Genomic DNA, 24,140 nt, shown 5'->3' with positions numbered 1-24,140 from the left:
TCAAGGAGGAGGAGGGGCTCATGATAGTGAAGGAACTACCAGGAACCCAGAAGCAGAGAAAAGCAAAGAGTCTAGTCTCTCTCCATTTCTGAGACGTCTGCCTACCAGATAACTGTTGTTCCAACCCAGTAACCTCGAGCCCCGACACCGTGGTGGACCGTAAGCCTAGCACAGACCCCGTGAACCCGGACAGCAGTCAATGGTTTAAAATGGCATAACACTGCTTAGATCTGCACAGTTATTCGTTGGAGGGAAATATTTCAGTATTTCAGTCCCTCTGCAAGTCAAGTGGCAGTTCCAGTCTAACCCGTCTTTGATACCTGTCACAGTAGAAATAACCTGGTTTTTAACTCAAGCTTTCTTTATGGGCAATTTTTGAAGAGCAACACTATCAATATTTTATTACAGCCCCTTCCAGGTTACAGAAGAGAGTGTGAACAAAAACACTTCAGGACCTTTATGCAGATATGCATTTTTACTATGGGAACACCCCCCACCCCACCCTGCTTCATGAACTTTGCCAATAAAGTTCTGCTTTTAAAAACTTTTATTGCCTTCTTTACCCAGCCAAGGAGGCATTTAATGGGGACCAATATGATAATTACCTGTTCCAAATGTGCCCGCCTTTGTGCTAGTAAAAAGAAAGTATTTCTTTTCATAGAACATCTCTACCAGTGCTGTTTGCAGTTGTCATTTTCCATAATACTTATTGATCTAACATAATAGAACAATTTAAACAGTAACCAGAAACAAGATAGCTATAAAATAAAATTCAATTATATGTGTGTGGGGGGGTTGATTTAAAAAGTCATTTACGCTAGAAGGATTTCACATTATTCTTTGAAAAAGCAATTTCCAAAACAAAGCAATATGTACAGTTCCTATGTGTATACTTCCTAAATGGCCAGTTTTTCTCCTCAGTAAAATTATTTCTGAATTGAGTACTTTATTGGTGGTCTCTAACCAGTGAAATAAAGTGGCAATGCAGAGTAGATAGGCGGGGAGCAAAATAACATACCATGCCATCTTATTTTAAGTTAATTTCAATGAAACATTTTCTTCTGAAAAACACTTGATAATTATGTTAAACCCAATACACTTATGAGTTATTATAAATGTCAAAGATATATAATGCATTTAAACAATCCAGCATGTGTTTGTTTGGGGACTACAGGCTAAAGGAAAACAGGTAGCTAAACCCCAGGGATTTTGAAAAGATTTATTCATAACTAACCTTTGTTGTGCTGTTCCACTAAAATCCCATGGGCATATCTTCAACAATGCACAGAAGAGCCCTGACATTACAAGTTTGCATGGTGTAAATTGATAATGGGCAGCACAACACTGAGGGTCGGCTGCTGATGTACCAGAGCTGCAGCTGTTCCGTTCCATAGGAGGAAATAAGAATGTGCCCTTCTGCTATGCAAAGACAGCAGTATGCCAGAAACCAAAGACAACCAAGCAGCACCCAGAAACCAGGCAGTGGCACCCCATGATGTCCCTCTGAGTGGCACACACAGGGGCGGCCAAGGACCACCTACTGCTCTGGGCACTGGCCCTCAACAGAGAGCCAGAAAACAGAGAGGAAGAACCCAGTGACAATGAAACCCCTAGAAAGGCACATGGCCTGACCAGCTCATGGACAAGAGGCATCCATGCTACTGACAGGACACACTCCCCTCCTGAAGCAAGGGTATGACTTCTTAAAGCCACACAATCTTTCCTTTGAAAAAGTGAAAGAAGAAAGTCAGAAGGCAGAGGCCAGGCTCTAATCCATAGCCTCCACAGCCAGGGGTAGTCAAACTGTGGCCCTCCAGAGGTCCATGGACTACAATTCATAGAATCATAGAATCACAGAATCATAGAGTTGGAAGGGGCCATACAGGCCATCTAGTCCCACCCCTTGTTCAACGCAGGATCAGGCCAAAGCATCCTACTTGTAGTTTAAACCCATTACTGTGTGTCCTTTCCGCTGCACCCAACAGAAAGAGCATCCTGCCTTCCTCCAAGTGACAACCTTTCAAATACTTAAACAGGGCTATCATGTCCCCTCTTAACCTCCTTTTCTCCAGGCTGAACATTCCCAAGTCCCTCAACCTATCCTCATAGGGCTTGGCCCCAGATCATCTTCGTCGCTCTCCTCTGTACCCTTTCAATTTTATCTACGTTCTTCTTGAAGTGAGGCCACCAGAGCTGCACACAGTACTCCAGGTGTGGTCTGACCATTGCCGTATACAATGGGACTATGACATCTTGTGATTCTGATGTCATGGCTGCAGTGCTGTATTAAAATAAATTTGAATTTGAATGTGATGCCCCTGTTGATACAGCCCAAAATGGCATCTGCCTTTTTTACCGCTGCATCACACTGCCTGCTCATGTTTAGTTTACAGTCCACAAGTACCCCAAGGTCTCGTTCACACACAGTGTTACCTAGAAGTGTATCCCCCATCCAGTAGGCATGCTTTTCATTTTTCTGACCCAGATGCAGAACTTTACACTTATCTTTATTAAATTGCATCTTGTTCTCATTTGCCCATTTTTCCATTGTGTTCAGATCTCGTTGAACTCTGTCTCTATCTTCTGGAGTATTTGCCAGTCCTCCCAATTTGGTGTCATCTGCAAACTTGATGAGTAGTCCTTCCATCCCCTCATCTAGATCATTAATAAATATGTTAAAAAGTACCGGGCCGAGCCCCGAGCCCTGAGGAACCCTGCTATTCACCTCCCTCCAGTCTGATGAAACACCATTGACAACAACTCTTTGAGTGCGGTTCTCTAACCAATTCCCAAGAATTTGAGCTGATCCTGCGTTGAGCAGGGGGTTGGACTAGATAGCCTGTATGGCCTCTTCCAACTCTATGATTCTATGATTCTAAAACTAATCCCATGGTCCTAGAATACAAATCCCACCTGCTGGCACCACCAACACATCCAGCAGTTTACCAGGAAGGAGGGATAACAGCTTTCCAGCTGAGAAAACTCTGGTGTCTTTCTGAGTGCACTGTGTTTACTGCTATGCAGAGCTGCTCCAGCTAAACTCCCGAGGAAGTAACTCTGCATAGGACTGCAGTACCTGTATAGGATTCCACTAAGTAATAGTTGTGTTTCAAGGTCTGGGAAGGTGCCCACTTGTGTTAGCTTGAGAAATATTATGTTTGTTTTTAGAAATATAACCTTTCATTTTGAAAACAAAGGTAGCGTCTTTTACAGTGGCTCTTTGTATGTGTGTTTACATGAAACTGCTTATTACTCATTTTCCATGGTTCAATAGGACTTAATGCTACTAGCAGTTCCCCATACTTTCAAAATTTTGTTTCTTTGTGCATGTCATAGGCATTGGCCATGCATGAAATATCTCATTTGTACCAAACACTGATGGATGGCTTTTCCTTTCATTTCTAATGAGCCATTGTAAAGTGCCTGCATCATTTTATATTTGTTTGTTTAAACTTCATATTTTACTCAGATTTCTCCAAAGATGTCACTGTGCTTTCAGAAAACCATTGAATCAAGGGCAAAAGAACAAACAAAATTGATTTTGTTATGACTCATCAGCAGCAGGAATGCATTACAAAGGGTTTAGATTAGAAATAATGAGGTCACAAAGTTTCTTTCTTGTGCACTTTTCCCTTCTGTTCCTCATTCCCCATTTATAGGCTTTGCAATTTCAACTTTTCTCACATACAGAAGTTGCAAATAAAAATTCTCAGTGGCAGCAAATTGATTCACACCACTAAGTATGCCGTTTTTGGATACAGGGTAGAAAATATTACACCACATGAGGCTTGCCACTTCCCTGCAAAGAGGCCCTATTCCAATCCAGTAATGCTTTAAGGATTAAAGATGTGTGATAGTTTAAACTGTCCCTCTAATCTGGGCAGTCAATACCACTTTCAGCAATATCAGTATGGCAATGGGGCAACCTTACTTCATTCATCCAGATATTGCCACGTGACCCGAGGCCTAAGCACAGAAAAACAGAAGAAACCACATCTTTCACAGCCAGGTCCATTTCCTGACATGTCTTGGGGGAAAGCGCTTCGTGAGGGAGTTTCTGCCAGGTAATACTATGTTAGATAGACAGTACTAAGATAATCAAGTAGCAAACAGAACATTCTGGTTAAGTATGCATAGAAAGCCTGAGCAGAAACTGTGGATACCAATTCCTTTCAAGTCCACTTGAAAATCATAACCTCATTTCAAGTTAAGTCTAGACCTGTTCAAAGCCAGATCTGGGCCCACTCTGCACTTTGGAAGTAGATTTTTCCAAACCATAAACACCTGTGAGCTGGAGCAGACCTATTAAAATCACATTAACAAGGGAAGTTGTTTAGCCTCACACCCCACTTGTTATTTTCTGATGCAGATTAAAAGATTTACAAGTGGGGGATCTGTAAGAATTCCATCCTCCCCCCCCCACACACACACACACATTTTGTGGGCTGGCCACTTGCTAACTAGCTAATGGGGCAAAACAAACAAACAAACAAAACATTGCCTGCCTCCTACAGTAGCTCCTACAGGGGCAAGAGAGAACAGTTCTGCTCCATCCCCTACATCAGTGGTCCCCAACCTTTTTATCACCGGGGACCGGTCAACGCTTGACAATTTTACTGAGGCCCGGGGGGTGGTAGTCTTTTGCCAAGGGACATTGTTGCCGCCTGAGCCACTGGGTCATGTCTGACCCTTGGGGTGACGCCCTCCAGCGTTTTCATGGCAGACTCAATACGGGGTGGTTTGCCAGTACCTTCCCCAGTCATTACCGTTTACCCCCCAGCAAGCTGGGTACTCATTTTACCGACCTCGGAAGGATGGAAGGCTGAGTCAACCTTGAGCCGGCTGCTGGGATTGAACTCCCAGCCTCATGGGCAGACAGCTTCAGACAGCATTTCTGCTGCCTTACCACCCTGCGTCACAAGAGGGTCTTAAACAGTATTAATAGATAAATATTCCCAGCATCGCAATGACCTGAATCTTCAGAGGCAGCAATGTAAAGCATGTTTCTAGACAGCTTGCTATAAGAAGTCCAAAAGCTACAGGCAGCTCAGGAAGGAGCAGCTCTGCATTTTTAGATATACAAATAAATAGCTACTGTAGTAAGCACACCCAGTGTATGATATTGGTTACTAAGACAGTAGACTTGGCAAGACATCTTTGCCTTTTGAAACCAAATGATAAAAGTCTAGCAACTAAGTCAAAGATAAGCATTACAACTAGACATAAATGTATGCCTGTAATGAATACCAATAACTTGTAGATTCTGAATTGTCTGAAAGGTAGTAATGGTAACTTTTAAGTGACCTACAATAATTAGTTTTGAAATTTATTTTCAGTGTCTTGTGAATGCAATAAGATTGTGGCAACCAGTTTCAACAACAAATCATGCACCCAATGGAAAAGTTACTGCTTAAGATTAGGGGGACCTTCCAACATGTAGTACAAGTGGGCTGCTACAAAAAGCTGATATTGTTCCAAATCTATCCCCTACTGCCTGCCCTATGCAAGCTTTAGCTTCATTCATACAGCTTGCTCCATTAGTGAGATGTACAATTAAGAAAATATGTTGAAATACTGAAGATGGAACAGACATTAGGAAGTGATAGAAAAAGAAGAAGAGTTGGTTCTTATATGCTGCTTTTCTCTACCCGAAGGAGGCTCAAAGCGGCTTACAGTCGCCTTCCCATTCCTCTCCCCACAACAGACACCCTGTGGGGTGGGTGAGGCTGAGAGAGCCCTGATATCACTGCTCGGTCAGAACAGCTTTATCAGTGCTGTGGCGAGCCCAAGGTCACCCAGCTGGTTGCATGTGGGGGGGTGCAGAATTGAACCTGGCATGCCAGATTAGAAGTCTGCACTCCTAACCACTACACCAAACTGATAGTAAGATTCTAGCCCAGTAACACCTTAGGCACCAAGAATTTGAAGGTATACATTTTCTAGAGTCAAAGTTGCCTTCATCAGGGAGGAGCTTCGGCTCTCGAAAGCTCATTCCCTAAAAATCTTGTTGACCTCTAAGGTGCTCCTGGGCTCAATTCCAGTTGTTCTATAGAAGATTGACACAGCTACCATCTGAAACCATCTAGAGCAGTGGTCCCCAACCTTTTTATCACCGAGGACCAGACTACCCTTGACAATTTTACTGAGGCCCAGCGAGAGGGGTAGTTTTTGCCAAGGGACGTCGCCACCGCCTGAGCCCCTGCTCCACTTTCTTTCCTGCCAGCGCCCCTGACTTCCTGCCGCCTGCTGGGGGGGTGCTGCCCAAAACTGAACATGGTACTCGAAGTGAGGCTGAATCAGAGCAGAGTAAAGCGGTACCATCACCTCCCGTGATCTGGACATGATCCTCCATTTGATACAGCCAAAATTCTAATTTGCCTTTTTAGACACCGAGTCACACTGCTGACTCATGTTCAATGTAAGGTCTACTAAGACTCCTAGATCCTTTTTGCACATCCTACTGTTAAGACAAGTCTCCCCCATCCTATATTGGTATAAATAGTTTTTCCTACCTAAATGCCGAACTTTATATTTGTCCCTATTGAATTGCATTTTATTCAGTTTAGCCCACTTCTCGAGCCTATCAAGATCATCCTGTAATCTGATTCTGTATTCTGTATTCTGTTGTGTTTGCTACTCCTCCCAGTTTAGTATTATCTGCAAATTTAATAAATCCCCCTTACCTGCACATAGCTGTGGCCCATTAGTGCTAGACGGGGGTAGCAGGGGCTTCTGCTCTTCTTTCCTCCACTTACCTCCACCATTACTGACTTGTAACTCAAGGACAGTGGCAGTGGCTGCTCCTCCCTCCTTCAGTTGTGGGGGATATGTTTCCACACTTACCTAGAACACTGCATCCAGGGGAGCTGGGGCATAGCAAGAGCTTCTGCTTCTCTCCCCCTGCCTCTCCCCCAGTGTCACCCTTTCAATGGTTATTTCCTAACTTCTCAGTCTACCCTGAAACCCTTATTTTTATGACAGCAAAGAGGCTGCATTTTGACACCAGTTGACTTCAAAATATAAGTCCTCACATCTTCTGAAACCGGTAATTAGTTGTGACACTTCTGCAATTTTTTTTCAAAGAAAATCTCTTTAAAATGTTCCCATTTGGATGTTGGTTGTAATATATTTGACACTAGAACTATCCAGTACACTTTTCAGTCTGTTTATTGGACATTTTGATTCAGTTTGCTTGATGGATATAAACAGGATATTTGGATTGTGAAGGCTACCCCATATACTCTGGATCCTTGTCCATTTTGGTTAAATGAAATCTTGTAAAGAACATGTTGATGAGTCTCTGGTGTACATCATAAATTCATCACTGACTTGGGGCATTATTCCTTGGTCACTAAATCAGGGAATCCTCTATCCACTACTTTAAATAAACTGAGAATGGTGTGGCCGATTTTCACCTGGTCTCTAATTTCTGGCCATGATGATATAGAGAACAACTTCAAAATCACATAGACCTGGAAGATTCCATAAAGGGTCATCCTGCCCAGCTCTCCACTTTCTTGGAGACTTAAAAAACACCCACACATGACAGGTGCTCATCCAATCTCCTCCTAAAAACTTCCAATGAAGGAGCCTCCCCCACCATCTGGTATCAGACTGTGCTATGGGACTTAGCATTCAAGAGCAATTATTTTGATTTGGGGTGACACTCAGATGATGACACTATGCTGATGACACTCAGCTCTGTATTTCTTTAACCGGATTCCCCAGTGATGCTATCAAGGTCCTGAGTCAGTGCCTGACTACTGTGATTAAATGGTTATGGACTGACAAAGTTGAGATGGAATCCTGACAAGATGGCAGAAATGCTGATTGGTCTTGAAGGACACTGAGCTTCCCACATTTGATGGGGTGAAACTGATATGCACTAAACCAGTAAAGTGTCACTCTGTCTATCACCATCAGTTACTGGGTTCAGTTCAAGGTACTGATTATAATCTCTGGTTCCTTAATGGTCTTGGTTAAAGACCAAGACTAATACCTGCTTAAAGAATGAATAGCTTTATTGATAACTGAAACAACTTGGTAAAGTGAGAGAGGAGCAAGAGAGCCCTAGCAGTCTAACTGTTCTTCATTTGAAGGTAAACAAGGAGGAAGTGTGGTCAAAGGAGCAGAAGTCCCCAAATGAGCCACAGAAGAAGATTATTTGAAAAATACCAGGAACAGAAAGTTCCTAATCTAAATAAAATAACTACACATATCCCTCAATGCCCCTGTAGAAAATTATTCATATGCTGTTGAATAATGCACACTATAGATCTTGCATATTCCAATGGTACCTATGGGGCAATATTTCTGGCCTGCTATGCTGCACAATACCTTAGCTCAACTAAGTCAAGCTTTCTGAAGGTGCCACCCTGCCAATGGGTTAGACTGTACCCATACATTTATGGCTGTGGCTTCTCCCAAGAAGAACTACCTGCCTGAGGAGGTCAAGAAAACTTCCATACTTCTAGCATTGTGCAGAATGTGCAAACCAGAAATGTTCAGAACGTAGGGTTTGAAACAGTTCATAAGATTGCTTTTATAAGGGAATAGGATTGCTGCTTATTGTAAGTATCCTCTGCATTGTCTAGTACATTTGCAATTCATTTTGTGAATGGTATAGCTTGCCTTAGTTTTGTTGTTCATGTTGTTTTCTAATTCTATAATCATAGTCCTGGGAAGGGAAGGCAGCATGGTACAGCCTGATCTCATCAGAGCTTGAAAGCTAAGCAGTCATAATTTGAATGGAGACCACCAAGGAAGACTCTGCAAAAGAAGGCAATGGCTGGTCACCCTGGCTTTTCCTTGCCTTGAAAGCTCCATGCTGGGGTCACTGTAGGTCAGCTGAGACTCATCAGCATTTTAACAAACACAATCACAGCATGCCTTTTGTTGTCTTCCTGTATTTTTAAAGTATATTGTGATGATGTGACTTGAGTGTCATCAAGAAAGGGAGCAAAAAAGTTAAGCAAACAAACAAATCAACAAAGGAAACTGAACACCTCAAGTCCCTAACAGTTTCATCTCCTTACCTTTCTTCTATTGAATATAATCACATTACCATCAACCACCCCCTTGTTGTTGTTGTTGCATGTGTTTAATTAGTAATGCAGACTGTAAAAAGATTCAAGTGAGTAAGAAAGCCGTGCCAAACAGGACATAGCCAAATCTGGGGACTAATTTTTGGAAACCATAGGAATGGAAATTAGGAAATGTGTTCAGTCCAAGGTAACAATTATTTTGTCTCACCTAATAAGACATTGGTTGTGGAGGGGTTCCCCTGTATACTGAAATATAAAGTAAATCAAAAATTTATTGGTAGCATGACACAGAATAACATGGCATCGCTTGATTGTTTTACCTCAAAAAGGAAAACAAAACTACAATAGGATCATATATTTTCTCATCATAAAGAAATGGGCTGTGACATTTGGTTCATGACAGCAAAGATTTTTCCTGTAACTTCTTACTGAAATTGATTCTAGTGCCCATAGGAAGGGACATCAATTTCCCTTTCTTTTTTATCACAGAGAATGTGGTATATTGTTACTTCAATATTACATTTTGCAAACAAGACTACGGTGTTCTCCCTTATCCTTTTATCCATTCTAGGCTCTTCCTCTGCCAATCACTGTTTTACTTTTTTACAGCTTGTGGATCGTTTTGCCAACCAGCCAGCTCTGCCAGGTGTAGAGTCTGACTTTACCTACCCTGTTGCAAATAGTAGCTTGAGCTATTTTACGGCCTCAAACCAATCCATCAGAGTGACTATCTACTGAGCCTCATTTTCTGAATTACAAAGACGACATTGTTTAGGGACTGAAAACTGCAGTCCTATCAATTAATTGTTGCATCCCTATCAATTAATTAATATAGCATTTTTGCGTTCCCACTACCGCTAACCCTATTCACAAATATTAAGAGAGAGTGATTTGCAAATAAAATACAACTGCAGCTTTCCATCAGAAACAGCTGATGTTGGTCATTTGCCTTGCAAATCAGAGTGTCTAAAACATGCTTCGTCCTGAATGGCTGGATTTCTCGTATTCCCACTGAACCGAAAAGGAAATTGGAATCTGGATGTTAATTTCAATGCTGAGTTCAGCTTGCCGTCTGCACTTGCTGGCACTGCTTTAAACTCTTGTTGCTGTTCTGCCTCCGATTGCACCTTCCCCAGAAGCAGTCAACAGCTTCTGCCACAGATGGAGAATCTGTATAGTGCTTACTGGTCCCAGATGCTAAGCTCTGGAACACTTCTTGCTAGCAGCATCTGGCTGCTTTCCTGGCAATTCATCTATGCTTCATGGCCAGCTCTTCCCCGGTTTTGTGCAGAGCTGCATCTCAGACGGTTTTCTAGTTTGGCAGTTGTACTTCTGGCTGGCCTTTAGTTGTGCCCGCAGTGGAGATGAGGAGGAGGGAAAAGAAAGCACACACAGCTGGGCAGAGAGCAAGCTGCAACTTCATTAAGCACATATCCAGGAAAGGGAAACATCCATGTCACTGGCAGGCAGCCAGGCACGGTTGGACTAGCCAAAATGGCAGAAGATTACAAGAGGTGACTGGATCCAGATACACATTTGTTACCTCTAACTATCCATCATGATATTCATGGATGCCTCATCACACTTTGAATCCATGCAAGAGTCCCTGTGTGCCACAAAAGCATCAGCAACTTTATACCCTGCCAGTACTAATTTGTCCCAGTATGTGGCTTAAACTATGATTTTTTAATGGCTGATCTACATTTATCGACACTGGCTTCCAGCATTCTGGCTTCCAACCTGCACAACATTATGAATCAATACATAATCCTTATTTTTATAATCCCACTTCCTGTATAGCTCAGGACTGGTGACAACCTGGTTGTACAACAGTCAATTTAAAATAATCATAAATCAGTTACCCTCAACTAGCTTGGTGTAGTGGTCCGGAGCGCTGACTTATCTAGCAAGCTGGGTTTGATTCCCTGCTCCTCCTCCACATGCAGCCAGCTGGGTGACCTTGGGCTCGCCACAGCACTGATAAAGCTGTTCTGATTGAGCAGTGATATCAGGGCTCCCTGAGCCTCACCTACCTCACAGGGAGTCTGTTGAGGGGAGAGGAAAAGGAAGGTGAATGTCAGCCACATTGAGACTCCCTTGGGCAGAGAAAAGTGGCATTTAAGAACCAACTTTTCTTCTTCTTCTTCTAATTGAGACAGGGGTGGAGGGTTCAAGGTTCTCAGAGCAGGTGTTCCCTCAGTTCCCAGCAGTGAGACCAGCACTTCTTGGTAGTCTTCCAAGGCCCTGACCATAGGCCTGGTGGAACAGCTCTGTCTTGCAGGCCCTGCAGATCTGGTTAAAGTCTCAGAGAGCCATGATCTCTTTTGGCAGACCATTCCACCAGGCTGGGGCCAAGGCTGAAAAGGTCCTGGTCCCGGTTGAGGCCAGTTTCACTTTTTTTGGGCTGGGGATACTAAGTAGATTTTAGTCCGGTGATCTTACTTATCTTTGCAGGGTGTGGGGCAGCAGATGGCCCTGTAGATACGCTGGTCTTTAGGCCTTTAAAGGGGTCAGCAAACCCCTGACCCTGAACGTTTCCAAATTGGAGCCAATGCCCCTGGGAGAGTACCGGTTTATCCTAGCCTGGATGTCACATTCTGCAGAGATATGTTAATCCTCACCTTCTCTTCCCTAATATGTTGCTCAACAAACAAACAAAAATTGCTCAGCACCAAGGGAATTTTCTCCCCAAGTTATGCAGCCACAAGGCCTGGAAATTGACTTTCATTTTTAATTGACCCAAGCAGGGTTTTTTTTTTAAGTCCCCATTTCAAAGCCAACTTGGAGGAGGTCTCAAAATGTTTTTATCAGCCCTCAATGTACCATGCTAATCCGTTGCTGCTGGTGTCCCAGTGCAACATATACTTACATGTGAGAAGTGGAACAGGCTTATCAAGTCTTTACTGTCCTCAAGGGGTATGCACAACAATGTCCCTGGCACTAGACAAGTTATTTGAAACAGCAAACAAGGAAGCCTACAACTGGTATGCTCTCCTGAGAGCACTATGGAGGGCTCCAAACACCACAGGCAATGAATATCTATGAAAAAAGCCAAATTATTATCCATCCCACTGCATAAGCCCACTGCATAAGCCAACCCCACTGCATAATCCAGTCCAAATGGGTCATCACAGATAAATTAGTGGCTTAACAGGGAAAAAATAATCATACATACAAAAATCACAATGTACTCCTACAGGCAGCCTGTAAACCCCTCCCCCCACTACTTTATTCTCCTTATTGGCATTACACAAAATGCTGTTTAATAGCAAGTGCAGCAGATTGGCATATGGCTTACTGATTGCACCATGGTTTGCTTGTTTCATATATCCATTCATTCAGGTTGTTTGAATTAAAAAAATGCCACACTTCTAGAAAGTGATTTTCTCCTCCCTGACACAAGTTAGCATTGTAAGTTATCTGATATTAAGTGATTTAAAAAAAAATCAAGTATTTCCCCCCGAATAATAAATGTTTGGCTCATGCAACACTTTTCCTCTCTAATTTGCAACAGCGTGCGTTCCATTCATAGCTCATGTTAATCCTATGTGCCCCATTTCTGCATACCTGCCACATTGCAATGTCTCCCTAAGCTTTGGCTGCCGTAGGCAAAGAGAGTATCTTCCCCATCAAAACTCAGTGAGACATAGTAAACAGATACTATATTACTTCCTGCCCAGAGGGCATATTTTGTTTATTCTTCAATGGTTTCTCACAACACTGGCATTTTTACATAAAACCCTAGTCAAACGTAAAATTTAAAACTACCCACTACCAAATTATGGCAGACATTTTTCAAGCCAGTGTTTCTGTTTTTATCTGCCAATAAAGCAGATCTGTTGCCCCTGGTATCTTTCATGAGCAAATGATGACATTAAGAAAAGCCCCGTTTGTAATCACCTTCAGGTGGAAGAGCCATGGAAATGGTTGCTCTGGTGAGCACAGGTTGAGCGTATTTGCAGCAAGAATTGTAAAAGCATATTTAAATATTTGTTTAGTCTCCTTTCGGAAGTTATCTACATCTCCCTAATGCATGCAGGTGGTTCAGAATGCAATAATTTGAATTTACTAAAGTGCCGATGGAAGTAATGTCGCTCCCCCCTCCCTTCCTTTGAATAAAGTCAGCCTACATAATCATTTAAGTACACCAAGCCATTCTGAATAATTAGAAAATGAGTTTCTCATGTATATAGCCACTTAAGTCTATACAGATATATTTTCCATCTAAAACAAATGCACAGCCTCATGTAATTGGAATTATTCTTGAATAATTTCCATAGTATCTTTTCATGTACAAAGTACTTTGCAGTTCTCATCTCATTTATTCCCTCTGAATGTAGCTGTTGCATTAGATATTATGATTTCTGGCATATTATTCATTATGTGGAGATAGAATCAGTATCACAAATAAAGTAACAGGCTTCCGAATTGTTAATAGGATCTCTTTCAGGAGGGGGAGGGCAAGATTAGATGAGGATGAGACAGGGCGTGCATATAGAAACGGGCTAGCATCAGTGACAATAAACTGGTTAGCGCTGGGATGAGGCAGTGGCTCAGTGCTATAGCATTTATCCCCGAAAATAAGACAGAGTCTTATATTAATATTAGGTAAAACATATAGATGTTTTGCTTTGATTATGCCAATAAAGGTGTTTGAATTGAATTTTAAGTTAAAAATGCACTAGGGCTTATTTTCGGGTAGGTTTTATATTTATTGACATCCAAAAAAAAGTTACATTTATTCCAGTGTCCCCCCCCCCCTCTGGAACCCCATTAAATCGTACCTTAAGTGCAGGGCACAGCTTTTGTCAAGCTGGGGGATTCTGGGATTGTAGGCGGAGCTGACAGAGGCTGAGAGAGCAGGGGCAGGGCTCTGCAGTGTGTATCGCTACTGGCAGGGAGACGAGCAGCAAAGCAGCACAGCATACAAGTGTGCTGAAGATTTGAATGCCGGCTGGCCCAGCTCCCTGTATGACCATGAACACCCCTACAAGAACACACCTAAGTCTAAGGACTAATTAGAGGTAGGTCTCATTTTCGGAAAAACAGGGTAGGTCCCAGGTTCAATACCCAGTTAAAGGATCTTGTAATGGGTGATGGAGAACCACTGCCAGTTGGGAGTCGACAATACTGACTTTGATGGATCAAGAGTCTGATTATATATCAGACAGCTTCATTACACACCACTAGAATGTAATGCGTAGGATGTTCTGTAATGCAGAAGTGTACAGCAAGCTAATGTTACAGGTGAATATTGGGCAAGTTGCAGTTCAGTCATGACTTCTAAATTTTCAACCTTTGCTATACGTTGTTTTTCACTTAGAAATGAATTGTAATGGTTTTTATAGTGATAAAAGGTTAGGTCATATGACTTCCTTTATTACTTGGGTGAACTTTGTTCAATAATATCACTTAACTAAGTGCTAGGGATTTTGGGGTTCCAACCCTATGATTTCCTGAGTGCAAGAATGCATTGTGAAGAAATATGTTCAAAACAACCAGTTTTGGATTACCTCTTTGGATTACCTCTAGCATTCATGGAATATGATACAGTAAAAACCTGTTACTTACTTGCTTTTTCCAGTCTATTGGTAAACTTTCACACATCAAACAAATCCCAAGTTTGCCATTTCCTCAGTGTAAATACCCTAATCTTTTAAGCCTATTTGAATATGATTTTTAATTCTACTTGCTGTGTCATTCCCACATCTCACACATGATTTTTGTGACTATCCATCAGTTACATAAGCCACTTTGCATTCCAAATGACATTTCTGCCCATCTACCTAATACATGAGATTTTATAGAGCCACCAAATGGAGATTATACTTGACCATTTTTTCCAATGCTACCTTTCTAATTTTGCCCGCAAAATGTGTGGTTTTGGACTAGTTTAACACATAGAGGTATAGCCCAACCCAAAAATATTTAACAATACAAAAGGACTTATATAGCTTTACAGAAGTTTTCTGCTTCCTGATTTCACTTTGACCCTACAGACTCCTCTAGCAGCTTATATTTATAACAGATTAATAAACACTTTCCCAGTTTTGATCACATCCTGAATAGACTGCTTTCATGCACTCTGCCTTGGGAACCTACTCAAATGCTTTCAACAGGTGCCAAAGGCAATGACCAGGTTTAAAAGCTTTACACTAAATTCTAAGGACCTGCTAGGAAGAACTAAATGCTCTAATTCCTATTGGACCAAATTGTTTGAAAGGCCACTCACATTTGTCAGAGCCCACCTGTCAGCTTCGATCAATAGCAGAGGTCATTTTCTATGTAATTTCACTTTCAAGAGCAAGGTGGTTGGGCACCAGAAACAGGATGTTAGATCCAAAGTTCTGTCCATGGGGCTTGGCTGGTGGGACTGGAATGGTGCTTCTTCTCCATTCTAATATAGCCCACTAAGCTTCTCCAAAAAGTACTCTTGGGGAAGAAGGGACCCCCCAGGAACAATGCAAGGAAGGATAACAGTGGGTTTGAAGTGGATGGAGAATTCCCCAATGACAAAAGCAACCTTTGAACCTAACACAGGGTCTTGGAAGTTCTGGAACTCTTTGTATCAAGTTTGTTGTGCTTTAAGCTCTTTAGGTGGTAGTTTGCAATTTCTGAATGATTTTGTCATTCCTCTTCTTTATCTTGCATGCTGAACTCATTGTAAACAGACGCTGCCATTTTTAAAAAGACTTTGGCATGACCTTTTACTACTTTAAGACCTTAAAAATTGCTCTAAATGGTTGGCTTTACTGTTCTCAGTTTCTCCAGGCTTATCTCTTGATTTTTGTCCAGGGCTGTGATAGATAAGCCAAAAGAATCATAGTAAGGATTTTTTTTTGGGGGGGGGGGGAGGGGACTGAGGGGAACAACGAAAGGAACTAATAAGCTTTAAAAGCAAGCTGCACAGCAGAAGACAGAGCAACAATGCCATCCTAACTAGAGTTAAACCTTAGGGTAGTACTTGCAAGTGGCAGTATATCATCAGATCTCAAATGAGTACAGCCAGCCTAGGTTTACAACAATGGATGCCCAGAAGAATGAGGAGCAAATCTAACAAAGGAAAGTAGTTAACCAGCATCCATAAGGGGAAGCTGGATGAAAATGCAGCAAAGAAAGAAAAAGGATTAAGCACAGATATCAAGCAAATGTAGCAGATGAATTTGGAAAAAGATGACAGAAAAGGAACTGGGAAAGGACAGCCAAAATGGGAGAAGAAAACGAATCCATAGTTATTGGAAGTAAGGCAAAAGAGCCTCAGGTCCTCTGGTTGTTGCTGTACTGGAGGAAAATAGGTCTCACTGACTTCATGAGAATGAGAGAATGTTTTTGTAACCACTGGTGATATGCCTTGTATGCTTTAATGTAATAAATCATTTGACATCCTTGGAAGGAAGAATCAGTTTCTGTAATTTGCATTGAACCAACCCCTGAACTCAATATTGAGCTTGTGAGGAGACTGATTTAATATCAAATAACCTAACCTTCTGGAGAGGGAATGAGAAGTAAGCAGGGAATATTTAAAGCTAATAATATATTCAAACAGAAAACTTCATCAACAGAGCCTAGGAATCTTGTAATATGTGGGCAATTTTAAAAGACAACTCAAGGTGGCTTATTCAACGTTATTGAACTGTTCCTTTCAGACTTCCTTTGAATGTGCAGTTAAGTAGTCCACAATGACCTTTCACTGCCAGCAGGATCATTTCATGTCAGTGCTGACAGAAGGAGAAGAATGAAAGATTCAGTCTTGGAATACTTTCGAATGATTTCATTTCAACAATGAAAAGCTTGGCACAAAAAGGCCTACAACAGCTTATCAAAGAGATGTAAACAAATAGAGAAGCTTTCAGGGCTGTGGGTTGATGCGATCATCTAAAGCATCACAAAATGAAGCTGCAGCACTGCTTTTAAAACTTAGGATGAATAGATGAATCCATTTTTTTTTTACCTATTTTAGCAGGAAACTGAATGAAAAGAAGCTGAAAGAGCAAAGATACCCAAACATCTCATCTTGTATTGATTAATATGAATTATTCAGACATGCTACATAGAATGGTCTTTTAGCTAGTCCTCAATAAACATTTTAGGAGCAAAACAACAATGTACTCAATGCAACTGAGGTGAAAACATTTTCTTACAGAAAGTTCCACTAGTTTTATAGTCCAAAGGTCCCTTTTCCCAAATGCACACAGCATTGTGGGATCTGTTTCATCATAGTATGCAGAATGAGCAGAACCAAATGAGAAGAGAAGGTCACACATAGGTCTTTTCTGCCCAGTCAGTACCCTGACCTCATGGTAAAATATGGGGAAACGAGCAACAGACTGTGTAATCATTGGACACAATGGCCACGAATGCACACAATTGTCAAGTATGGGAATGAATCAATTTGAGCTGCAGAATGTGACAAATGACATTTAAGTAAACTGATACACATAACGAATTGCATCCATAATGGCTGCTCATGATTATGTGACAAATTCAAACTTTAAAAAAGGAATTAAAGGGAGGATGAAACACTAGAAAGAGATTTGATTTCTGCCTCTTGTCCAACCATCAAAAAATCAGCTGCTTCACTAAACCAGTGTCTGTTGACCTGCCTTGCATATTAGTCAACCTTTGTCTTCATCAGCTTGTGGTCTTGACTGCTCTTACTAGTTTCCTCTACTTGGACAGGACTTTAAGTTAGCATCTTGGGACAAAAGAGGGTCAAGCTAACGTAACTCTGATGACTATGCTTGGAAAGTGTTGCGGGAAACAAAGAAAAATACTTTGAAAATACAAAGCAGACTAATAAGGTAAAGGTATCCCCTGTGCAAGCACCGGGTTGTGTCTGACTCTTGGGGTGACGCCCTCCAGCGTTTTCATGGCAGACTCAATACAGGGTGGTTTGCCAGTGCCTTCTCCAGTCATTACCGTTTACCCCCCAGCAAGCTGGGTACTCATTTTACCGACCTCGGAAGGATGGAAGGCTAAGTCAACATTGAACCGGCTGTTGGGACTGAACTCCCAGCCTCAAGGTCAGAGCTTCAGACAGCATGTCACTGCCTTACCACCCTGCACCACAAGAGGCTGCCAAGCAGGTTAATGCATATCTGTAATTATGTGTGATTCAGTTTTCTCCAAGGAGAAAACTCTATCTCTATTGATACATGGATGCTTTCAGTTTCTATCCTCACATATGTCAGAAATGGTTTATTGGTATTCAGCAGTTTAGATATTTAGCCAGTACAGGAACAAAATAAGAGCTAAAGGTATTAAATCACCAATGCAGCAATGAAATCATTTAGAGAAAGAGAAGATTCTTCTTACCGATAGTTATTGAAGAGATCAATGCAAGTTCCATTGTTCTTACAAGGTACAGAATCACACTCATTGGATTCGGATTCACAAAATGTCCCTTCCCAACCGGAGAGACAACTACAACGATAACCCTGGAATGGATTAGAAAAATTAGAAAGATGAATGGGAAGCTTTCTAAATGTCCAGAATACTTACTAGCATAGAATTGCTGTCTGTCTGAAGCCCAAGGATCAGCCTGATTCACTTATGATGCTGAAAAGGATCTGTGATTAATAGGTTTTAAAAATGATAATGGAGGTTGCTTTCATCACTGTGTTTTGGTGCCTCCTCTCCCCCCCCCCCCCCGATCTCTGGATTTGGCCAGTGATAACTTCTGATTATGCCCTTTTGTTCTGTTCTCCTTTATTGTTGCCAGCTGGTACCAATATTGGTATTACCTTGGCGGCATCAAATGTTTTGGCTGCAGCTGCTGCTATGTGAAGGGAAACAGAGGGCAACATCAGAGTGATCTGCATTTTTTAACCCCAATGGGCCACTGGTTTGTAACTTCAAACAAAAGTTGCTCTCATTCAGCATCACAGTAATGTGAGAACTGACTTCCTGTGATTGCATTCAACAATAAAACAAAACCAGAGTCCGGTGGCCCCTTTAAGACCAACAAAGATTTATTCAAGGCGTGAGGTTTCGAGTGCAGGCACTCTTCCTCAGACTCACGCCTTGAATAAATCTTTGTTGGTCTTAAAGGTGCCACCGGACTCTGATTTTGTTTTGTTGTGCTGCTTCAGACCAACACGGCTACCCGCTTGAATCTGCATTCTACAATGTTATGGTAATATATGGAATTACATGAAAAGGTAAATCATATGGTTCCCAACTGTGAAAGAAGAGGACAGCTGGGGGGTGACTGGACCTGACCTACCGTACTTGGTTTCAGTCTTTCAAACATGAATAAATTGGCATGGGATTAAACCATGGAAAAACAGCAATCTGAAAGTACTCAAAATCTGAAAAAGGGCACTACAGTATATTGAACTGATCAGACTGAGAGTGCAAATCAATGGAGTAACTGCATAGGATTAAAATAAAAAGGAGGCCAGGCAAGGGAATATCTAATCAGAACACTGAGAGATAAGACCAAACCTCAGACTTTCCTCTTATCTGTTTGTTCCCTAAGAGTTATTAGATCTGCCCAAAATTAAACTCATTCCTTTTTGGCTGTGGAATTCAACTCTTTGGAATGGCCTCCCCAGGGAGATCAGGAGGGATACCATGCTGGCTTGGTTCTGAGGGCTCTGCAAGGCTGTTTTAGGCAAAGTGTTTGTTTTTCTCCCCCTGTTTATGCATTTGTAATAAGAGTGCTGGTGATAACTGGCTTTGTAAACCACTACAAGCTGCTGACAGTGAGACAGGAAGGACATTAGTATCTTAATAAATAAAATCTGTGGATCCGTGTATGAATGGAAGACCACTGGGAATCCCATCCAAGCTGCTCTGTTTTCAAAAAAGAAGAGCATAATCACTAAATAATAAATCACAAAATAACTGAGTATTGACTAGCACTTGAGGAAAGACATACCCAGTTCAAAAACATCCAAAACCACTTTATGAAAAAATGGAGCAGAGATGCAGTCATAGATCTCCTCTCTCTTGTATAATAATTGCATGAACTGTTTTCCTTCATTTGCTCTTGTGTTAGGGAGATGCCGAGGAAAATGGAATGGTCCACCAGCCAGAGTAACTGATTTGGCTATAAATTGTTTGCCAATTTGATTTGCGGCTAAAAATTATCCTAATCGCTGCTCTTAAAATAGATCTTGTGCTCTACAATTGAACTTTTGCTAAACTTCCACTTCTTGGAATAAAAGATCTTTTATGCAGCAATAATCTATCATGCTTTGCATCTGTCATGTTGAACAGCCTTTTTTAAATGGAAAAGAACAAAATGTGCGAGTCCTGATTATTGAGGAAAGAACTCCAACTTGTATGAGATTGTTAAATGGTATGGACCAGTTAATCAAGTAGAGGCAATTGCTGTAAAATGCAGGAATAAAGACAGAACATTCAGACTAACAGAAGTATCTAAAAAGATTGATTTTAGAGATCTTGTGCTCATCTTTTACAAAGGACTGTGAAGGTCTTTGTAAGGAGGTAGTGTATTTTAAAAAATATATATATATATTCAGGTCTCCAACGTATAGGGCAAATAAATATGGAAGGTCAATAGGACAACTTGGATCACTTTGTGGTCTGAATTTTTCGAGATTATCTTATTAAACCACGGAACGTGACTACCTAGATCATGTGGAAAATGTGAATGATATGGTCCCAGCTATGTGTGAATGGAAATCATAGAGTTGGAAGGGATCTCTTGGTTCATCTAGTCCAACCCCCTGCACAATGCAAATAGAAACAGACTTGACACATTTCACTTGCAGGGAAAGAATCTTTAATATTTGTGAAACCCCAATGCATTTTATGTCAAGCTTCTCCAGGGGGATATCAGTTCAGGGTTATGATACTGTATTATAGAAGTGAAAGTAACATCCTAAGGACTGTTTATACACTGGGAACTTCACTGCCCCAGCTCCTGCACAGGAGCACAAATTGGGGGCGGATGAGGCGCACCAGGCCAAATGCTCCCCCATGTGGGTGCAGGAAGAGGTGGGGCAACCTGCCACGACTCAAACTCCATCCTGCAGCCTGACATGAAACCTCCAGTATGTAAACGGTCACGGAGAAACAATTATTTTTTCTATTTTCTTCATTGGATTTGGTGAAGCCCCTTGACTTCTTTCACATTTCTACTTACGTTCTAGGTCAAACCCTCGTACTTTCCCCACTAGATATTACAGTACCTGGAAACTGGTCATACAAGAAGTTGCACAAGCAGAAAGGTAAGCAGGGATACTAGAAGTCTGATACAGTGAAAGAGGCTATTGTGGGTTTTTTTTCTTCCCTTGCATTTCCATTTCCACAAAAGCTCTATTGCAAGCAGACATTTTGTACTGGATCCAACCCAACAACATTTGTTGTTTTGTATCTTTCAGGGCATCTGGAAGGATGGTTTTTAAAATGTGAAGATGGATCTCAAGATAGATAAACAGTCAGGCACTTAAAAGAAATATGGCATATTTTTTATTTTTGTTTAAGTTGCAACTAGGTCCCATTGGCTCAGGACTAATTCATACAGAAAAGTGAGGAAGGGGCTTCTCCCATGTTCCTCTGTATGTATTACTTCTATCATCATAAAAACGAAGAATGCACAGATATGAAATGTGGCAGTTACAGATGCCTCATAGTGCGATCCTAGGCAGAGATAGCTTTCTAAGGCCACTGACTTTAGTGGCACTGAGGTCTAGCTGACCAAAGCACACACATATAAGTACATAAAGCTAGAAAGAAGAACTCCAGAAGCCAGCCTGCTCATGAGGAGCACCCAGCACGATTCTTTGGATCCAGACCTCAGAAAACGCCGTAAACTGCTTGTTTCATTTCAACTTTGTAAATAAATAAAATCATAAAATAATAATACCCCACTACCCATGGCAAATTTCAATACACTTAGAACAATATGTGGTCCAACAAATCAGCATTTTTTAATATTCTTAAAGGAACAAGATAATTGCTGTGAGCAGCAGGTGGGGAAAAAAATAAAGCCAAATTATTTTGCCAAGTATATAGCCTTTACTGAGCAACATGCCCAGTGCAGTAATTTTACAATTATAAGAACAGCAGTTTTTACTTCATATTGGAAAAAAAAAAGTTAATCTACAGTAGAAAGGGTCAAACTGAGAGCGATTGAACAGTTGCGTTCGCACACCGCACTACATATGCACACCTGCGTGCCTCCATCTAATTAAGTGCTCCAGCGTTAAGAATGCCTCGCTTCTAAGCACTCGCATCTCTCTTACTCACCCTGCATTGTTGAGACAGGATTCATCATTTCTGAAGCCTCAGACAATTTTGTTACCGGAAAATGGCAGAGGAACATCTGGCAAACAAACAATCCTGCACCGAATGTTTATCACAGGCAACAAGTGCTCTGCACTGTAAATAGAGGATGATCTCCATATTGCTCCTATGCAAAGGTTTCTTATGCATAACTGGTGAACCAAGCCTAAGAATGGACTCAGGTCTAATCTAGACCCCATATGATGATTCTTCTAAATAAATGGCACACTGTGGTCTAGGGTTAAGATCCAGTGGGCCTTAAACTCACACCAGCTTGTCAGCCTTTCCATTCCTTCTGAAAAGGCTTTATGTTCTCCACTCTCCCCCCCAACCTGAGAAGCTCCTCTTCTGGAATGGGACTCTCCAGAGGGACATTGTAGAATTAGACAGGACTACAGTAGGATGAAAAGTGAGCACAACTTCTTACATCTTCAGGCAGGTACTTAAGAATTCTTAAAGGACTTTTCTGCAGTGAGTAAAAACTTTGCAGCAGCACCTATAAAGCTCTGCAGAATTTGATTCACATTAAAGTCTCCTGATTCAGGTGCAGCATCTAATGCACTCCCTGTTTGCTGCGTATTTTGTGAATCCCGAGAAAACATGAGTTCCCGCCTCCCTGGGAGGGAATTTACAGTTACCTGAAGTAGAAATTCAAAAGTCACGTTGGCTTCCTCCACTGTTTCCTACCTCAAAAGGATGATGTTTGAGTGCCCTGTCTCTGACTGCCTTCCTCTATTCCCTGCTGTATTTTTTTTAGATTTTGAATGGGATTGCATTAAAATGCAGTTCTAAAGTAGCACAAGCATCACACACACACACACACACAGCCTCCTGTCTCCCCCTCCAGCAAGACTGAACTTTCAACAGAACAATATGTCGATTTCATGAATGGAAACAGCCATGGTCAGTTTCAGTCAGGGAGGCTACAAACATCGATTTCATCCTGCAGCATCCCCCAAGTACCCCCCCCAAAAAAGCAGCTTCTTTGTTTTACTACATAGCAACATTCTAATGTAATAACTGTTTTTTTTTACTGCACTGTATGGGGGGGGGGGGCAAGGTGGAAGAAATTGATGACACATGATTCTTGCCTGAAGTGACACACTTAAAACAAGGGTGCAAGCAGTCACCATTTTCCCAAGCTTTCTTTAATTTGCATTGCTTATGAGAAGGCTCCTTTTTGAGGGGTGGGGATGAGCTGCACAGCATATGGAAAGGGGGATTTTTCCTATGGGAAGAGGAGGGAGGGAGAGGGAGGTTGGCAATGAGAGCAAGACACAATAACAAGTTGGGGTTATGACATTACGTTATTGCACAGGCTTGGATTTTTTTTTTTAAGGGCGGCAAGGCAGGAGCCAGGAACACCTACTCACCAAACAAAAGTGTAAAATGCAAGCTGCAAATGAACTCCTCTGGATGGCACTGGAGATACCCACAAATGTAGAATCCAGGTGCAAAATCAGAGTTGGCACCCAGAGTTGGCACCCAACTCTGCACCCAATGCACCAAGAACATGCCAGCAAATAACAACTGTGGAAAAGGCCAAAGTATACCCAGGATACTTGGATCTTAACCACTAATGGTAAGTAGTGTTATATCTCACACTCAAGATTCAGAATCATAATCAGTTTGCAATACTGCCTTCTCTGAATATCACACAATGGATGGGTCTGAAAGGGTCATTGCTTTAGCAATATTCAAAACATGAAGCTTGATACAGTGATTGAAAAGGTCACATTTAAATTCCATTATTTTTTATCACTTAAGACAGCCTACAAGGAGATCAATACATTTAGCAACTGCTAAAATATCAGGAGGCCTAATCATCTCTGCTTACTT

At 41.6% G+C, this 24,140-nt stretch overlaps 1 protein-coding gene across 1 annotated transcript in view; it reads right to left on the bottom strand.

The window, feature by feature from the left end:
• Positions 1 to 24,140, bottom strand: part of LOC143822494 (protein eyes shut homolog) — a 672,231-nt gene that overhangs the window by 578,662 nt on the left and 69,429 nt on the right. The window contains exon 6 of the mRNA XM_077307707.1: positions 18,360 to 18,481. Coding sequence (XP_077163822.1) covers positions 18,360 to 18,481 — 122 coding nt within the window. The remainder of the gene's footprint in view (positions 1 to 18,359; positions 18,482 to 24,140) is intronic.

This window comes from Paroedura picta, chromosome 1 (assembly GCF_049243985.1).
Source record: "Paroedura picta isolate Pp20150507F chromosome 1, Ppicta_v3.0, whole genome shotgun sequence".
Classification (NCBI taxonomy): domain Eukaryota; kingdom Metazoa; phylum Chordata; class Lepidosauria; order Squamata; family Gekkonidae; genus Paroedura; species Paroedura picta.
Note: the sequence above shows the minus strand (reverse complement) of the source record. Positions and strands in the feature narration are given on the sequence as shown.